The following is a 19,886-nucleotide window of genomic DNA, read 5'->3' as shown; positions in this document are numbered from 1 at the left end:
TTGGATTGCCCTTTATATATCTTTTTAATTATTGGTTCTAGTTATATGGTTATAAAATATTTGTTAATTTAATTAATATGCATTTTATAAAAAAAATATATATATATATTTTCTGTGTTTTTTTTCTGTATCTATTTATCTAATTTGTATATACATTTGTGTTTGTATGTTCTTCTTATTCTGTATATCCACTTACCTAATTTTAACTTTTATATATATTTATTTGCATTTAATTTGCGATAATTCTGTATGCATTTATTTATCTAATTCATATATTTATATGTATTGCATTGGTCAATCTGTTGTTGTTTTTTTGTATGCATCTATTTATATAATTTATATAAATTATATATTTGTATTTATCAATTTATATGCTTCCTTTAAAGCAATTTTTAAATAAAGCAATTTAAACTAAGCATTCCTTTTAATGTGATTTATATAGCTACCAAATGTAGATGTCAGCCACATCTAATACAAAAGTCAGCCGCAACTGAACAAGATCTGGGCCAGATCTGTGAAATTGCATGAGCCGCATCTGGGCCAGATCTGAGAAACTGCATGGGCCGCAGCTGGGCCAGATCTAAGAAAATGTATGGGCCACATCTGGCCCAGATATGGACCAAGCTTTTTCTGAGATATGGCCCAGATCTGGTTCAGTTGTGGCTGACTTTTGGATCCTTATGACAGCCACAAGGTTGAGACATCGCCGTCATTCCGCGCTGTATGTGGGCCAGAAGAAAGTGGGGGATGTGGGCCATATCTGGGCCAGATGTAATTTGCTATCAGTGACCAGCATGGGATTGCTGGTCACTATCAGCGCCAGCATCCCAGCTGCATCTCATGCGGGTGACCAGCATCCCAGCACCAGCATTCCATGCTGGTCACCAGCATAGCACCCAAATCCCAGCAAGACCAGCATATGTTGTGTTTTGGTGCTGGTGACCAGCATGGGATGCTGGTGACCAGCATGGGATTGCTGGTCACTAGCATACCAGCGCCAGCATCCCAGCAGCATCTCATACTGGTGACCAGCATCCCAGCACCAGCATTTCATGCTGGTCACCAGCATAGCACCCAAATCCCAGCAAGACCAGCATATGTTGTGTTTTGGTGCTGGTGACCAGCATGGGATGCTGGTGCTTGTATGCTGGCCACCAGCATAGCAGCAGCATCCTATGCTGGTCACCAGCATCACAGCACCAGCATCCCATGCTGGTCACCAGCATAATACCAGCATCACAGCACCAGCATCCCATGGTCACCACAGCATAACACCAGCATCCCATGCTGGTCACCAGCATAGCACCAGCATCCCATGCTGGTCACCACAGCATAACACCAGCATCACAACACCAGCATCCCATGCTGGTTATCAGCATACCAGCACCAGCATCCCATGCTGGTCACCAGCATACCAGCACCAAAACACAACATATGCTGGTCTTGCTAGTGACCAGCAATGCTGGTCTATGCTGGTTTTTTCAGCAGGGCAGTAATCATTTTTTCCATTAATTTACACATGTGCGATGTTAGTGCTATTGGTCTATAGCTTAAAGGATTACTAGGGTCTTTACCTGATTTTTTATGGGTATAATTAATGACTCCTTCCATTCTAGAGGCAAATTCCCTTCTTCCCACACCCTGTTATAAAATTCCAGAATTTTAGAATTCCAGACTTATTTTTTTTCTTTTGGAGTTTTCATTCCAAAATGGCTGCCGCACCATCTAGTGGCTGTTTAACAAATTACACTACAGTGTTGCTTCTTGGTCATTCTATGCTCTTTGGTACAGCGTAACCGCTACTGCGTCATCGGGTGGGCGTGGCCTGTCTAAGAAGTTGCATAGGTCACGGATCATGCGCAGATTGTGAAAACAGCCGTTTGTTTCAGATACCTGTATGCAACTACAGGGGTTTCGTGTCCAATGCCTTTTATATGCAGTACTTCAAAATAGCTGTCCTGATCTCAGGTGTTTCATGTCTGATCACTTTATAGTTAACATCAGATACCTGTCCTGATCTCAGGTGTTTAGTTAACATCAGATACCTGTCTGATCACTTTATATTAGTTAACATCAGATACCTGTCTGATCAATTTATATAAGTTAACATCAGATACCTGTCTGATCACTTTATATTAGTTACCATCAGATACCTGTCCTGATCTCAGGTGTTTAGTTAACATCAGATACCTGCCTGATCACTTTATATTAGTTAACATCAGATACCTGTCTGATCACTTTATATTAGTTAACATCAGATACCTGTCTGATCAATTTATATAAGTTAACATCAGATACCTGTCTGATCACTTTATATTAGTTACCATCAGATACCTGTCCTGATCTCAGGTGTTTAGTTAACATCAGATACCTGTCTGATCACTTTATATTAGTTAACATCAGATACCTGTCTGATCAATTTATATTAGTTAACATCAGATACCTGTCTGATCACTTTATATTAGTTACCATCAGATACCTGTCCTGATCTCAGGTGTTTAGTTAACATCAGATACCTGCCTGATCACTTTATATTAGTTAACATCAAATACCTGTCTGATCACTTTATATTAGTTAACATCAGATACCTGTCTGATCACTTTATATTAGTTAACATCAGATACCTGTCTGATCACTTTATATTAGTTAAAATCAGATACCTGTCTGATCACTTTATATTAGTTAACATCAGATACCTGTCTGATCACTTTATATTAGTTAACATCAGATACCTGTCTGATCACTTTATATTAGTTAACATCAGATACCTGTCTGATCAATTTATATAAGTTAACATCAGATACCTGTCTGATCACTTTATATTAGTTACCATCAGATACCTGTCCTGATCTCAGGTGTTTAGTTAACATCAGATACCTGCCTGATCACTTTATATTAGTTAACATCAGATACCTGTCTGATCACTTTATATTAGTTAACATCAGATACCTGTCTGATCAATTTATATAAGTTAACATCAGATACCTGTCTGATCACTTTATATTAGTTACCATCAGATACCTGTCCTGATCTCAGGTGTTTAGTTAACATCAGATACCTGTCTGATCACTTTATATTAGTTAACATCAGATACCTGTCTGATCAATTTATATTAGTTAACATCAGATACCTGTCTGATCACTTTATATTAGTTACCATCAGATACCTGTCCTGATCTCAGGTGTTTAGTTAACATCAGATACCTGCCTGATCACTTTATATTAGTTAACATCAAATACCTGTCTGATCACTTTATATTAGTTAACATCAGATACCTGTCTGATCACTTTATATTAGTTAACATCAGATACCTGTCTGATCACTTTATATTAGTTAAAATCAGATACCTGTCTGATCACTTTATATTAGTTAACATCAGATACCTGTCTGATCACTTTATATTAGTTAACATCAGATACCTGTCTGATCACTTTATATTAGTTAACATCAGATACCTGTCCTGGTCTCAGGTGTTTAGTTAACATCAGATACCTGTCTGATCACTTTATATTAGTTAACATCAGATACCTGTCTGATCACTTTATATTAGTTAACATCAGATACCTGTCTGATCAATTTATATTAGTTAACATCAGATACCTGTCTGATCAATTTATATTAGTTAACATCAGATACCTGTCTGATCACTTTATATTAGTTACCATCAGATACCTGTCCTGATCTCAGGTGTTTAGTTAACATCAGATACCTGTCTGATCACTTTATATTAGTTAACATCAGATACCTGTCCTGGTCTCAGGTGTTTAGTTAACATCAGATACCTGCCTGATCACTTTATATTAGTTAACATCAAATACCTGTCTGATCACTTTATATTAGTTAACATCAGATACCTGTCTGATCACTTTATATTAGTTAACATCAGATACCTGTCTGATCACTTTATATTAGTTAAAATCAGATACCTGTCTGATCACTTTATATTAGTTAACATCAGATACCTGTCTGATCACTTTATATTAGTTAACATCAGATACCTGTCTGATCACTTTATATTAGTTAACATCAGATACCTGTCCTGGTCTCAGGTGTTTAGTTAACATCAGATACCTGTCTGATCACTTTATATTAGTTAACATCCGATACCTGTCTGATCACTTTATATTAGTTAACATCAGATACCTGTCTGATCAATTTATATTAGTTAACATCAGATACCTGTCTGATCAATTTATATTAGTTAACATCAGATACCTGTCTGATCACTTTATATTAGTTACCATCAGATACCTGTCCTGATCTCAGGTGTTTAGTTAACATCAGATACCTGTCTGATCACTTTATTAGTTAACATCAGATACCTGTCTGATCAATTTATATTAGTTAACATCAGATACCTGTCCTGATCTCAGGTGTTTAGTTAACATCAGATACCTGTCTGATCACTTTATATTAGTTAACATCAGATACCTGTCTGATCACTTTATATTAGTTAACATCAGATACCTGTCTGATCAATTTATATTAGTTAACATCAGATACCTGTCTGATCACTTTATATTAGTTAACATCAGATACCTGTCCTGGTCTCAGGTGTTTAGTTAACATCAGATACCTGTCTGATCACTTTATATTAGTTAACATCAGATACCTGTCCTGATCTCAGGTGTTTAGTTAACATCAGATACCTGTCCGATCACTTTATATTAGTTAACATCAGATACCTGTCTGATCAATTTTTATTAGTTAACATCAGATACCTGTCCTGATCTCAGGTGTTTAGTTAACATCTGATACCTGTCTGATCACTTTATATTAGTTAACATCAGATACCTGTCTGATCACTTTATATTAGTTAACATCAGATACCTGTCCTGGTCTCAGGTGTTTAGTTAACATCAGATACCTGTCTGATCACTTTATATTAGTTAACATCAGATATCTGTCCTGATCTCAGGTGTTTAGTTAACATCAGATACCTGTCTGATCACTTTATATTAGTTAACATCAGATACCTGTCTGATCACTTTATATTAGTTAACATCAGATACCTGTCTGATCACTTTATATTAGTTAACATCAGATACCTGTCTGATCACTTTATATTAGTTAACATCAGATACCTGTCCTGGTCTCAGGTGTTTAGTTAACATCAGATACCTGTCTGATCACTTTATATTAGTTAACATCCGATACCTGTCTGATCACTTTATATTAGTTAACATCAGATACCTGTCTGATCAATTTATATTAGTTAACATCAGATACCTGTCTGATCAATTTATATTAGTTAACATCAGATACCTGTCTGATCACTTTATATTAGTTACCATCAGATACCTGTCCTGATCTCAGGTGTTTAGTTAACATCAGATACCTGTCTGATCACTTTATTAGTTAACATCAGATACCTGTCTGATCAATTTATATTAGTTAACATCAGATACCTGTCCTGATCTCAGGTGTTTAGTTAACATCAGATACCTGTCTGATCACTTTATATTAGTTAACATCAGATACCTGTCTGATCACTTTATATTAGTTAACATCAGATACCTGTCTGATCAATTTATATTAGTTAACATCAGATACCTGTCTGATCACTTTATATTAGTTAACATCAGATACCTGTCCTGGTCTCAGGTGTTTAGTTAACATCAGATACCTGTCTGATCACTTTATATTAGTTAACATCAGATACCTGTCCTGATCTCAGGTGTTTAGTTAACATCAGATACCTGTCCGATCACTTTATATTAGTTAACATCAGATACCTGTCTGATCAATTTTTATTAGTTAACATCAGATACCTGTCCTGATCTCAGGTGTTTAGTTAACATCTGATACCTGTCTGATCACTTTATATTAGTTAACATCAGATACCTGTCTGATCACTTTATATTAGTTAACATCAGATACCTGTCCTGGTCTCAGGTGTTTAGTTAACATCAGATACCTGTCTGATCACTTTATATTAGTTAACATCAGATATCTGTCCTGATCTCAGGTGTTTAGTTAACATCAGATACCTGTCTGATCACTTTATATTAGTTAACATCAGATACCTGTCTGATCACTTTATATTAGTTAACATCAGATACCTGTCTGATCAATTTTTATTAGTTAACATCAGATACCTGTCCTGATCTCAGGTGTTTAGTTAACATCAGATACCTGTCTGATCACTTTATATTAGTTAACATCAGATACCTGTCTGATCACTTTATATTAGTTAACATCAGATACCTGTCTGATCACTTTATATTAGTTAACATCAGATACCTGTCCTGGTCCAGGTGTTTAGTTAACATCAGATACCTGTCTGATCACTTTATATTAGTTAACATCAGATACCTGTCCTGGTCTCAGGTGTTTAGTTAACATCAGATACCTATCTGATCACTTTATATTAGTTAACATCAGATACCTGTCCTGGTCCAGGTGTTTAGTTAACATCAGATACCTGTCCGATCACTTTATATTAGTTAACATCAGATACCTGTCTGATCACTTTATATTAGTTAACATCAGATACCTGTCTGATCACTTTATATTAGTTACCATCAGATACCTGTCTGATCACTTTATATTAGTTAACATCAGATACCTGTCCTGATCTAAGTTGTTTTGTGTATGATGACTTTAAATAAAAATAGAAAATAAATTATATATATTATTTATTATTATATATTACTAATTATTATATATATAAGTTATGTTAATTAACTAAGATCGAGAAAGAAAAATTAACCACAGTTTATTACAGAAAAATGTGGTATTTAATTGCTTAAACAGGACTGATTACCATATTTTAAACAACAAAAACACGATTAATCTAAAGTACCACAACCATTATTATTATTATTATTTTGTGGTTTACCATGGAAGTACAAAAGCCCCAAGACCTTTTTGTTTACAGTAAAACAGTTGGCTGTTTTTGCTAATAAAACCCGCAAAAAACTGTATCGGTAAATGATCGGTGACCTCTCAGTGTTTTTTTTTTTTCCAGCCTTCTGGGAAACACCCACACTCATTCACACACACACACACACACACACACACACACACACACACACACACACACACACACACACACACACACACACTCACACAGAATAAAAGCAGTTTTTAATTTTTTAAGCACCATTGTTACACATTTTGTTAGCCCCCTTCGTGTTGGATTAGAACCACTGTTAGAAACCCCTGTTATACAATGACTTGTCTAATTACCCTAACCTTACCCTAATTACCCTAGTGAAGCCTTTACATGTCACTGTAAGCTGAACACTAGTGTCTTGAAGAATATCTAGTCTAATATTAATTACTGTCATCATGGCAAAGAGAAAATAAATCAGTTAATAGAATGCAGTGGATTTAAGGTTTGGCAATACGGGCGATCTCCCAGGTTGGCATCTTGCTGGGGGTGGCATGGGGAGACGTGACTGGGAGAATAAAAACAAGCCCCAGTAAAAGCTTTGAGATAAGATTTACTTTATGCAAGTGTGTTAATTTAGAGTGGTTAAAATTGCGCTATTTGCGTGTTATTAGATGCGTGAACATTTTGAGTTTACTCGCTTTATTCACGCGTCAAAGAAAAGTTTAAGAAGGCTGAAAAACAGCGTTGATTCATTTGAAGCCGTGACTGAGTCCACTAGATATCGCATACGGACCCTGAACAATGTGCCGCCATATTGGTACAGTGCTCCCAGGACAAATGTCATTCAACCGCACTAGACAAGACAGTGCCAACATGAAGATGCTGGCTTTTAGCGCTGTATACGGTGTAGTAACGAGCAAACAAAGAAAACAAAGCACAAAGGCAGAACATTTCATAGGTTTTTGTAGCTGTGATACGCACTTTTGTGCAAAACAAGAAGCGTTAATGATACAGTCTCTACTGCACTGCACTGACCATAAGGCAAAGCAATACCAACTCACACTAAACACTCGGCTTATGCCAGTTTTGTTGAATAAAATCAGCAAACAATGTAAAAGAAATGTGACAACGAGATGCTGCGGTGCCAGAAACTTATTATTGTCAGCTAGCGAAGGAGTCGTTCATAACGGAGATTCATTCACAAACGATTGCTCCCTCCGTCAGTATGAGCAGTGAAAGCAGGAGAGGAGCTGTGTTTCAGGACATGATTAGATCAAAATTAACAGGGAGGGTGGATAGTACATTTCTGTACACACAAACACACTTGTTGTCAGCAATGCCCGTGCGGTCACTGATCCATCAATGTAGAAAAGTGATGTACAATTATAATTTTCGTAATTATATTTATTTTTTTATTTGCATAATGACCAGATGTATATATGTGTATATCTTTCTGGCTTTGGATGGCCACAGTCCTGCACTGCAGCTTGGTCCCACATTCATTTCAAAGGAGCGCTACCCTGTACCAAAATGGCGGCTCTATTGACGCATTCCTTCCTATAGACAACAACAGGGTAGGCGACATCTAATGTAAATATCTATGGTAGTGCACAAACAGCATTCAAATTCAAGTAAATGTATTATTTACTTGATTTTCTTTCATATAAAGCTAAATCTTTCGAGCGTTTAATTCCTCTCGTTAATATTAAATCTATTTCAAAAAGCCTAAAACTAGCGCGGTGTTTATGACGCGCTGATGACGTCAGCTCGCGTGCGTCCTCCCCTCAAATCGCTCCGTGCGGAAACTGGCGGCGCGCGCGTGGCACGAGCGACCGGAGGAACAGACACAGATCAGACGCGCCGCTGCGCTCCGGTGTGTTGAATGAATAAATAAACCCTCGACGCGTTTACCGATGACCGCGAGCACTGCACGGTGAAGGTGAGCAACCGAGGATTTAGATCCGCATCACACACATACACACACACACACCGCTGCAACATCTGCACTGCTCGAGATTATACTGATCATCATAATAATCCGGTGTCGTGAGTGAGGGGTACTTCCGGTCACCGATAATCTCAGAGCAGTGCTAGCGTTAGTAATGATGATTAATTAATGTACTATAGTAGAGCACACAGCTGCTGGTGATAAATATGCTAATGATGTGGTTTCCTGATGCCTGCATCATCTCTCCGGAACCCTTCTGCTCTGGATATTAGTATGCTGATGTGTGGAGGACCCGAGCTCTGACCTGGTTTATCAGCACACCTGCGCTACAGTCCCGCTGTCTGACTGCTTTAACAGTGGATATACAGTGACTTCAGTGAACTGTAGAGCAGTCTGTGTGTGTTGATGTGGGTCTGGGACTGCGCTGGAGATGTTCTGCTGTGGTTTACTGGCACTGGTTTTCCTATTGGTCAAGAATTCAGCTGGTTTTATCCCTGTATAGAGATGTTGACCTGTGGATTGATCTGGGTTTAGGTGGTTTTCACTTCTATATCAACATAATAATGCCTGTCAGAGTTCTACTGGGCCGATCAGGATTATTACTGCGACTGACAACATTTTCACTGTCCTCAACAACAACAACAAAAAAGAGTTAACAGCGATTTCTTAGCCACGTATGTTAAATAATGTGTCAAAAGCCAAACATATGCACTGTTTATTCTGTAAAAATAGTTGGGTTAAAAATACCCCGTCATATAACCCAACTATATATTATTATAGCATCTTCCCAACTATGGGTTATTTTAACCCAATGCATTGAGCTGTTAATCATCAAAGTTTGGATTACAAACCTAACTAATCAGGCTTCACTCAGTGTCCACAGTGTACAATACAGTTTAACCACGTCCACACTGCTAAAAGATGGTCCTGCTTTGGTGGCACTCCTCCCATGATAATGCATAGATCAGTTACGAAGCGTCCATATCATTAATTAAGAGTGCTGCTGATGAAACAGATGTTAAAATCACTCCACACAGAGAGAGGTAAACATGATAAACACAACAAAAAGATTATGGCATTGGAGCTTAAATAAACTTTAAACACAAAACAACATTAAGTACGCATATCAACCAGGCATGCGACAATAGCCGTGTTCAAGGTATTGACCTTATTCTAAAATGTAGAAGTGCGCCTGTTTTCACGATTGTCTTAGAACTTCTGATTCAGTCGCCTATGGGAGAAATGACTAGGAATAATAAACGGCAGAAAATGGCCAAACTCCTTGCTCTACAAACAAATGTTTGCATGACTACACAGACCCAGCAGAATAATATAAAAAGAAAATATCAAATTGCAACATCAAACAGCGTAATGAGCAGTGTTTAACGTCTAAAAATGAATGGAAGTGAATGAGACCGGAAGTCTCGAGCCAAAAAGATTTAAATGGCAGCGCCCGCTCGTCTGCGGAGAATACGGTCAATACTGTATTTGGAAAAGTCAAGGTTTTAAAAACGCCAACATGTTCTGCTATACTGCTCCTGAGGTATGAGTACGATTTTTAATTTTACTTGTTTTGTTTTTTAGGACAGCAGTATCTCCAGCAGAAAAATATCTCAAGATGCTGCTTTAAATTGTAAAGAAATCAGTGTGTTTGAAGCTAATGAAGACAGCAGAATAGTCGAGTGAGTGATTTATTTTAATTACTCAGCCTGACATGTTCACTGCTCCAAAATATCGTAAATCTTTCAAAAATAAAATATATATCGTGTTTAAAGGGGAAAAAGGTTTAGTTTTTACCCAGGCATTTAAAAAGAATATATATTAGAGCAGTGAGCTCAATACTGTGAACCTGTGATATTTTTATCCATGTTATCATACAGAGAGTCTTATATACCGGCACATGCCTACTGACTACATCATTTTGGCAAGGCAAGTTTATTTATATAGCACATTTCATACACAGTGGCAATTCAAAGTGCTTTACATAAACAAGAATAAAAGTAATAAAAACAAATAATAAAAATTAGTAAAAAAAACATAAAAACAGGTAAAATGTGATATAAAAGAATGAAGAAGAAGAGAAAAACATGATAGTGCAATCTGTCGGACGCAGCACAGTGCTCATTCAGTAAAGGCACAGCTAAACAGATGTGTGTTCAGTCTTGATGTGAATGTGCCTAATATTGGAGCACATCTGATCATTTCTGGAAGCTGATTCCAGCAGCAGGGGGGCATAGTGGCTGCGTAGGTTGAGTCCTAACATGGGAGGATTGACACAACAGATCAGGGCCCTCATGTACAAAGACTTGCGTTGAATTAAGACTAAAACATTGCGTATGCATAAAGCTGATAATGTGCGTACACAGTAAAAAATCCCACACATATTCCTCTTTGTACATCTGAATTAACGTGAAATTGAGCGCAAACTCCTCCCTGCCTCCTCCTCCGTATAAATATGGTAATGACTTCACTTTGGCAAAACGAAAGGAAAAAGCAAGCAAGAAGAGAAACTTGACAGCATGTGAATGCGAGGTGCCGCTATCAGAGGTAGACCGGAGAAAAACTGTTATTTGCAAGTTTGTCCTCCGGGCTTAGAAAATCACTGTGATCCCTAAAAACACGTTCCCTTCGGATTCGCCCATTGACAATGTCCACTAATAAAGCCAACACTGCTATTGCCATAGACTAAGGCTTGTGTACATTTGCAAATGCTGTTATATGTTCTAAATCACAAAATATTGTGTCAATGAAACCATTTAATCAATTATAAATGAACAGCAGTGTTTTTCACTTGTGTTGGCGCGATACTTTGTAGTGTGCAATTGAACATCATAGCCTCTAGGAGTCGCCAGTGGAAATATAACACACACACACACAAGAAATGCATGTACACCAGACGTAAAGTTGGTGTGGACCAACACGCATTCTTGCGTTAATTTCATCGTGAGTAAATCCAAACGTGAGCATGAAACCTGATACTGATACTGATAAGATCTGAGCTTCCCATCACTACTGTGTGTCTAACCTCTGAAGCAGCCCTGCACACTTATTGCACTTAAGCCTGTTACAAAAAAAGAGTTTTTATTATACAATATTTATTCTGTTGATGTTAAATCGTGCACCTGACAAATATCCTCATTTAGAATAAAACTGAAACTAATAAAAGTTTACTAAAACTAAGCAGTTTCAAAATATAGAAACTAATAAAAACAAGTAAATCTGCCTCCAAAACTGATTACAACAGACTCAATTTGAAAACAAAAAGTCAAAACGAAATAGAAACTAATGAAGAATCCAGAACTATTATAATCTTGTCACTTCATACCGAACTTTTTATTTTTTATCATCATTGACGATGGTGTTCAGTCAACAAATACTGATACAGACTTTATCGGCCCAGCCCTGGGTCTGGTCTGGTCTTGTTTGGTTTAGTTCAGTCTGATCTGGTCTGATCTGGATTTGATGGTTTTCATTTGTGATAGTCATGATTGGTCTGATCTGGACTGGTTTTTATCTGTTTCAGCACAGGAAGTAGAACATTCCTCTGTGTGTGTGTGTGTGTGTGTGTGTGTGTGTGTGTGTGTGTGTGTGTGTGTGTGTGTGTGTGTGTGTGTGTGGCTATGAATGAACATGAAATATTGAAGAGAAATCTGTCTGATCCTCTAGGTGTGTGTGTGTGTGTGTGTGTGTGTGTGTGTGTGTGTGTGTGTGTGTGTGTGTGTGTGTGTGTGTGTGTGTGTGTGTGTGTGTGTGTGAAGCTGAAGAATCATCTACAACCCAATTTTATTGTTCATTTAGCACATCTTCACCAGCAGTTGTGTCCGCAGTGTGTGTTTAATGACTGATTGATCAAATCTATTCATGAGTAATGGATTGCCTCTGAAAACAGATGAAAATGAGGGTCAGTTCACTCAAAAATGGGCAATTTCTCTGGGTTTAAGAGTTCTGTCTTCTGAGAAACGCAACTGAAGATATTTCTGGATCAAACCGTGTTCAGACTCATTGACTTGTAGTGTTTCAGAAACACACACAGCTCTCTCTCTCTCTCTCTCTCTCTCGTTTTTCTCTGGTTTAAAGCAGACATACACTGCATTGTTTTTTAATAAGTTAAACTGTTCTCTGATATCTACATAGCAGGTTTATGGATTCTGCAAGTTAGAAAATCTTCAGAAACACATTTAAAAGTTAATTTATTACTCCATTAAATCAGAAGATCCACAATTGACCATATTTGGGTCGTGTTTCGAATATTAATGAGCTCCGCTCTGATGTGCTGCTCTTACACACACACACAAAGCATAGTATACTGACCAGGGCCAAATATAGACCCCATCAGAGTAATGTTAACCTCTTTTGCTCATCATCTGTTGTGGATAAAGGCTGAAAAAGTTTATAATTAAACTTGATGAACATGTGTTGTGTTGCATTGTGAAGCTACAGTCAAAGAAAACACAGCAAGGACTTTTAGTCAACCTGTGCATGATCAGATTGAGCTGAGTGATTTGTCATGATTCTGCATCTACATGTGTTTGATGAAGCATACTCTTCAAATTTCACAGTAAACCCCATAAGTGAACTGAAGATGCAGCTAAACATGTCTTGCGCCTCTTCAGAGTGGAGATCAATACATGTGTAATCTGTATTTCCTGCATTTTGCATCCTGAGGCCAGTTTGAACGTGTCTTGTGCTGCCCAGTAGCGCATGGTTAACAATTTGATTGCTCATGTTTTCAAAATAAAAGTCCCCCCTGCATAGTATGTGAAATATAAGCTTATATTAACTGAGGGAGGAAAATGGTCACTGTTGTATTACTAGAAAACATTTGTCCTATCAAACGCAGGCTGAAGTGTGCATATTAATGATCTCAGAGGTGTTTTTATGAGCTCATTACTAAAGCACTTTAATAATAATTACACAGAGATGCTCCTTTCCTAATTTTGTGACCTAATAAGCCTGCAGTAAATCTTCAGATTGTCATTAGCCTCTGGTGTTCAATGCACAGAGTCTTAATCAGGAGTTCTGTGTGTGTGTGTTTTAGGCATTAAGGTTTTTAATGTAAGGTTTAAGCCTGGTTGTAATCTGTCTTAATCTTCATGTGTGATCACATTCATTATTGTTTTTATCCAAAGTAGCTTGAACATGAGGAATATGAGTAACTGTATTGTTTGAGGAAATAACTTCAGTTCTCTCTCTGTGTGGTGAATACTGAATGTGTGTGTCTCCCTCTAGTGGTCATGTTGAGTGTTTGCGCTCTGCTGCTACTGGCAGCTCCAGCAGCCCTTGGTTCCGACTCCGACAGACACCGACATGACTCCAACCTGGAGATCTGTATCCTCTCTCTCTGTGTGTGTGTGACTGATGTGTGTGTGTGTGTGATGATGTCTGACTAGTGTGTTTTTAACTGATGTGTTTTTGCATGTTTCTCTGATAGATGTGTGTGTGTGTCTGAGTGATATATCCATGTGTGTGTGTGTGTGTGTGTGTGTGAGTCAGTGTGTGTTGTTCTCCTGATGGTCTCCTCCGTCAGATAAGCGTCTGTTCGAGACAAAGAGGAAAGATCAGCTGAACGCTCTGAAGAATCTGGTGGAGCTCAACGACGTCAACCAGCAGTACAAGATCATCGACATCATGCTCAAGGGCCTCTTCAAGGTCTGTGTGTGTGTGTGTGTGTGTGTGTGTGTGTGTGTGTGTGAGTGAGAGATTTTCATCACACTGTGTGCTCATCATGAGGAAAACAGCCCATAAATCAGCCAGACTGCAGGAGTGTGAAGATGTAAATGTGTTTGCTGTGTACAGTCTGTACAGTACAAACATCAGTGTGTGTGTGTGTTCAGGTGCTGGAGGACTCCAGAGCTGTGCTTATAGCTGCTAACATGCGGCCTGACGACCCGTTCCCACTCGACGACAAACTCAAAGAAGGTGAGAAACTGTGTGTGTGTGTGTGTGTGTGTGTGTGTGTGTGTGTGTGTGTGTAAGATTTTGTGTCACTTTAATCATTTTCTGTGCATTTTAATGTGTGTGTGTGTGTGTGTGTGCAGCGTACTCTCACGTGGTGGAGAACACGGCGTTCTTCGGTGACGTGGCTCTGCGTTTCCCGCGCATCGTGCACCATTATTACGAGCGTAACGCAGACTGGAGTGTGTTGCTGCGCTGGGGTCTGAGCTTCTGCAACCACACCGGGGTCTTCAGCGGAGGAGCACACCAGCACGTGCTCACACTGGTCAGAGCAGGGCATCATGGGGGATTACACTGTCAGCATCAGCATCATATACAGTCTGGATTACTGACCTGTGTGTGTGTGTGTGTGTGTGTGTGTGTGTATATGTGTGTGTGTGTGTGTTCAGATGTCACAGGAGCTGGGGATCACAGAGAAATCTGCAGACTTCGTCAATCCATACAGGACAGAACGAGACGATGTGAGTTTCACACGCATGAATGGACACACTTAAAACACATACACACACACACTTGGACATACACGCGCACAAACAAACAAACAAACAAACAAACACACACAGACATAAATACACAAACACCTGCACAAATGCATAAACCCTCATGCATGGATTTACACTCCATAAACACACACTCACAGGGCACTTTATTAGGTACACCTGTCCTACTGCTCGTTAAAGCAAATGTCTAATCAGCCAATCACATGGCACCAGCTCACTGCATTTAGGCATGTAGACATGGTCAAGACAATCTGCTGCAGTTCAAAGCGAGCATCAAAATGGGGAAGAAAGGGGATTTAAGAGACTTTGACTGTGGCATGGTTCTTGCTGCCAGACGGGCTGCTCTGAGTATTTCAGAAACTGCTGATCTACTGGGATTTTCACGCACAACCATCTCTAGGCTTTACAGAGAATGCTCCGACAAAGAGGAAATATCCAGTGAGCGGCAGTTCTGTGGGCGCAAATGCCTTGTTGATGAGGCCAGAGGAGAATGGCCAGACTGGCTCCAGCTGATAGAAAGGCAACAGTAACTCAAATAAGCACTCGCTACAACCGAGCTCTGCAGAAGAGCATCTCTGAACACACAACACGTCCAACCTTGAGGCGGATGGGCTACAGCAGCAGAAGAGCACACCGGGTGCCGCTCCTGTCAGCTAAGAACAGGAAACTGAGGCTACAATTCACACAGACTCACCAAAACTGGACAATAGAAGATTGGAGAAACGTTGCTGCTCTGATGAGTCTCCATTTCTGCTGCTACATTCAGATGCTCGGCTCACAATTTGGCCTCAACAACATGAAAGCATGGATCATCCTGCCTTGTATCAGTGGTTCAGGCTGGTGGTGGTGGTGTAATGGTGTGGGGGAGATTTTCTTTGGCTCCATTAGTACCAATTGAGCATCAACGCCACAGCCTACCTGAGTATTGCTGCTGACCATGTCCATCCCTTTATGAGCACAGTGTCTCCATCTTCTGATGGCTACTTCCAGCAGGATAACGCAGCATGTCATAAAGCTCAATCATCTCAGACTGGTGAACATGACGATGAGTTCACTGTACTCAAATGGCCTCCACAGTCACCAGAGCTCAATCCAATAGAGCAGCTTTGGGATGTGGTGGAACGGGAGATTGGCATCATGGATGTGCAGCCGACAAATCTGCAGCAACTGTGTGATGCTATCATGACAATATGGAGCAAAATCTCTGAGGAATATTTCCAGCAGCTTGCTGAATCTCTGCCATAAAGGATTAAGGCAGTTCTGAAGGCAAAAAGGCAGTCCGACCCGGTACTGGTGAGGTGTACCTAATAAAGTGGCCAGTACGTGTACACAAGCATACACACTCAAACATATGCGCAAACACTTGGTTTACTTTGCACACATTCGGCCTTCCCAGCGTGCACACTCAGTCTACCGTGCACACATCGGTCTACCTCGTGCACACTCTCTCTACTGTGCACACACACAGTCTCTCGCGCACACTCGGTCTCTGGCGCACACACTCGATCTACAGTGTGCACACTCTGTCTACTGCGAACATTTGGTCACTCTCGCGTGCACAATCGTTCCCTCTCGCGGGCACATGGGTCTACCTCGCACACACTTGGCCCACCACGCACATTTGGTCTGTCTCGTGCGCACTCCGGTCTACCATTCGCACACTCGGCCCACCGCGCACATTTGGTCTCTCTCGCGCACAATCGGTCTCATTCGCAAACTCGGTCTCTCTCGCATGCACATGGGTCGACCTCACACACACTTGGCCCACTGCGCACATTTGGTCTCTCTAGCGTGCACTCCGGTCTACCGCTCGCACACTTGATCTATCTCGCGCGCACATGGGTCTACCTTGCGCACACTCGGCCTACCGCGCACATTTGGTCTCTCTCGCGCACAATCGGTCTTGCATGCACACTCTGTCTCTTTCATGCGCACATGGGTCTACCTTACACACACTCGGCCTCTACCTCGCGCACGCTTGGCCTACCGCACACATTTGGTCTCTCTCGTGCGCACATGGGTCTACCTCGCGCACACTCGGCCTCTGTGCTTTCACTTGGCTTTTGTCCACTCTGGCGCCTCATACTTCTGCTCTGACCTTCAGTAGTGTTTTAAGCAGACTCCTTCCCTCTGTGCATCAGGTGCTGCAGACGGCCGAGGCCTTCCAGAAGATTCTGCGTGAGGAGGAGAAGAGGAGGAGGAAGGAGGAGAAGAGGAAAGAGATCCGCAAAGGGCCGCGCATCTCTCGCTCGCGCAACGAGCTGTGATGACGAGCTCCAGACCTTCACACACTATCAGGGAGAGTCCGACACGGGCCGCCGCAGCGTTTACACTGAGTCCTCCATCCACACACACGCTGCAGAGTCACCCACCACTGCTGTGTGTGTGTGTGTGTTGGAGATCTGGGCAGGCTGCAGGGGGAGGAGTCAGGGTGGGGGTGGGGTCACGAGGGGGTTAACTGGAGTCTGTGTGGGCTACAGCAGGAGTAGTCTAGGTGGGGGGACAGGGTCACAAGGAGTATACTACTTTGTTTAGCCTTTAGGGGAGGAGTCTGTATGGGGCGGGGTCACAAGGAGTATACTACTTTGTTTAGCCTTTAGGGGAGGAGTCTGTATGGGGGCGGGGTCACGAGGGGGGTTTGCTGGAGTCTGGGCCACCTGAGGAGGAGTCTGGGATGGGGGAGTAGTGTAACGAGAGGTATGCTAGTTTGTTTGGGCTTTAGTGGGAGGAGTCTGTGTGGGGGCGGGGGTTTACTGAAGTTTGTGTGGAGTCAGGGATGGGGTCATAAGCTGTTTACTGGAGTGTGTGAGCTTCAGGGGGAAGAGTCATGGAAGGGGGAGAAGTCTGTGTGGGCAGGGTCACGGGGGATTACTGTAGTCTGGGCTACAGGGGGAGGAGTCTGATGTGGGCAGGGTCACAAGGAGGTTTTCAGAGTCTGTAGGGGCGGGGTCATGAGGGCATTACTGGAGTCTGTGGGAGTGAGAGGGAGGAGCCTGTATCGGGGAGGGGGATTATTTCAGTCTGTGTGGATTCAGGGGAGGAGTCTGAGTGTGGGCGGGGTCACAAGGGCTTTGCTGGAGCCTGTTGGATTTAGGAAAGGAAGCCAGGGATGGGGGAGGAGTCTGTTTGTGGGCGGGCGCATGACCAGATTCACTGGAGGGAGGAGTCTGTAGGCGGGGTTTGCTGTTTGGTCATATAAGTTAAATGTGGGTGTGGTTAAGCCAGTGGGAGGTGTCTTTGAAGGGTAGGTGTTTTTAGATAAGTGGGAGGAGTCTGTGGGTCTGGTCATGAGGTTCTTTACTATACATGAGTTAAAAGAGGGTGTGGCTAATGTATAGGAGGAGTTTGGGTGGGTGGGGTCACAATGTTTTTGTCAATAGGGGAGGTAAAGGGATAGTTCATACAAAAATACAAATTTACTCACTATTTACTCGTCCTCAAGGGGTTTCAAACCTTCTGTTGAACACTACTATTTTAAAGTAAGCTAATAAACCCGTAACCATTAACTTCCATTGTTGGAAAAACAAATACTATGGAAGTCAATGGTTACAGGTTTTCAGCATTCTTTAAGTAGTGTGTTTAGTATTCAACAAGTAATTCAATTATTTCAAACAGGTCTCACACAAGTAAAGGCTGAGTAAGTGATGCTATTTTCATTTTTGTGTGAACTATCCCTTTTAGAGAGGGTTATGTGTGTGTGGGAGGAGTCTGGGTGGGTGTGGTTAGATCAGTGGGCGTGGTCACCATGGCTAAGGTGTTTTGGACACTGCTATTTGGATATGTTCAACACTTAATCTGTTTTGATAATGTGATTTCAAACATTGATGAAGTTCCTCTACAAGATATTCAGAGTATTTAGATTGAAGAGAGGCTTTATTCCAGGGTACTTTATAGAATAATAAGAGGAGAACTGTGGGCGATTCACATCTCTGTGCTTTCTTTACAGCCATTATAGTATAGAACATTTAGTGTATGTGTGTGTTTGAGAGAGAATCAATCAGCGTGTGTTTGAGTATGAGATGAATGTTGATGATCTGTCTTGAGATCAGATCTGCACTGCCATGAGGGAATCTCTGACAATGAGTGTGAATGGATGTGAGATCAGTGTGTGTTTCCGCTTTGCTTCTTCATCTTCTGCTCTGATCAAATAAAGTGTGTGTAGGAGAGAATCAAACTGCTTTATTCAGAGCCCGAGGCGCTTTCATTCATCATCATCTGATCACGCGACTGTTATTATATCTGTTCATCATCAGCTGGAGAAATTAATATTGATCAAATGAATAAAGTTTATTGAGCAAACTCTGCGGTTCTGTTCAGTTTATTGAGGTTGTGTGTTTAGCTCTTCAAGGTCATATAGAATAATACTGTAGTCATTTATAGAAAATACTGGTGTTTTTGAACAGTACTAAAGTGTACTGCACTATATATTATAGTACTTGCAACACTTTGATATTAATGGCTCCACTGCCGCCTAGTATTTACTATACGGAACTGATAAACTAATAAATAGCCTACTGTAGTATACTTTTTACTATGGTAAACTAGTGTATTGTCAAATGTGCACTGTAGATGTTCGTTACTATAATGTTTTGTCATGTGAGTGATTTGTTTGCTCTGAACTCCCGCTCGTTCTTTTTTCTGAAAG

At 40.6% G+C, this 19,886-nt stretch overlaps 1 protein-coding gene across 3 annotated transcripts; it reads left to right on the top strand.

The window, feature by feature from the left end:
* Positions 1-8,651: 8,651 nt before the first annotated feature.
* Positions 8,652-19,540, top strand: ccdc134 (coiled-coil domain containing 134). 3 transcript variants are annotated; one of them, XR_015480274.1, is made up of 8 exons: positions 8,652-8,777; positions 14,016-14,114; positions 14,314-14,435; positions 14,621-14,705; positions 14,825-15,006; positions 15,131-15,202; positions 17,383-18,369; positions 18,415-19,540. XR_015480274.1 is itself a non-coding variant. In XM_087243864.1 (8 exons), coding segments are annotated over exons 2-8 (687 nt in total). In that variant the 5' UTR covers positions 8,652-8,777; positions 10,371-10,467; the 3' UTR covers positions 17,509-19,540. The 3 variants fall into 3 exon arrangements, 2 of the variants coding, with proteins under 2 accessions (XP_087099990.1, XP_087099991.1); XM_087243864.1 differs by adding an exon at positions 10,371-10,468 and having other exon boundaries at positions 17,383-19,540; XM_087243865.1 differs by having other exon boundaries at positions 17,383-19,540.
* The last annotated feature ends 346 nt before the right edge of the window (positions 19,541-19,886 follow it).

Source organism: Danio rerio, chromosome 3 (genome assembly GCF_052040795.2).
Source record: "Danio rerio strain M-AB ecotype USA chromosome 3, GRCz13ab, whole genome shotgun sequence".
Classification (NCBI taxonomy): Eukaryota; Metazoa; Chordata; class Actinopteri; order Cypriniformes; family Danionidae; genus Danio; species Danio rerio.
The sequence above is the reverse complement of the archived record's forward strand: the minus strand, read 5'-3'. Positions and strand labels throughout refer to the sequence as shown.

Excerpts from the sequence above, each read along its gene's own strand:
- ccdc134 (XM_087243864.1), top strand. Across the intron at positions 14,706-14,824 it reads CGACGACAAACTCAAAGAAG|CGTACTCTCACGTGGTGGAG; the intron begins GTGAGAAACTGT and ends GTGTGTGTGCAG. Across the intron at positions 15,007-15,130 it reads ACCAGCACGTGCTCACACTG|ATGTCACAGGAGCTGGGGAT; the intron begins GTCAGAGCAGGG and ends GTGTGTGTTCAG.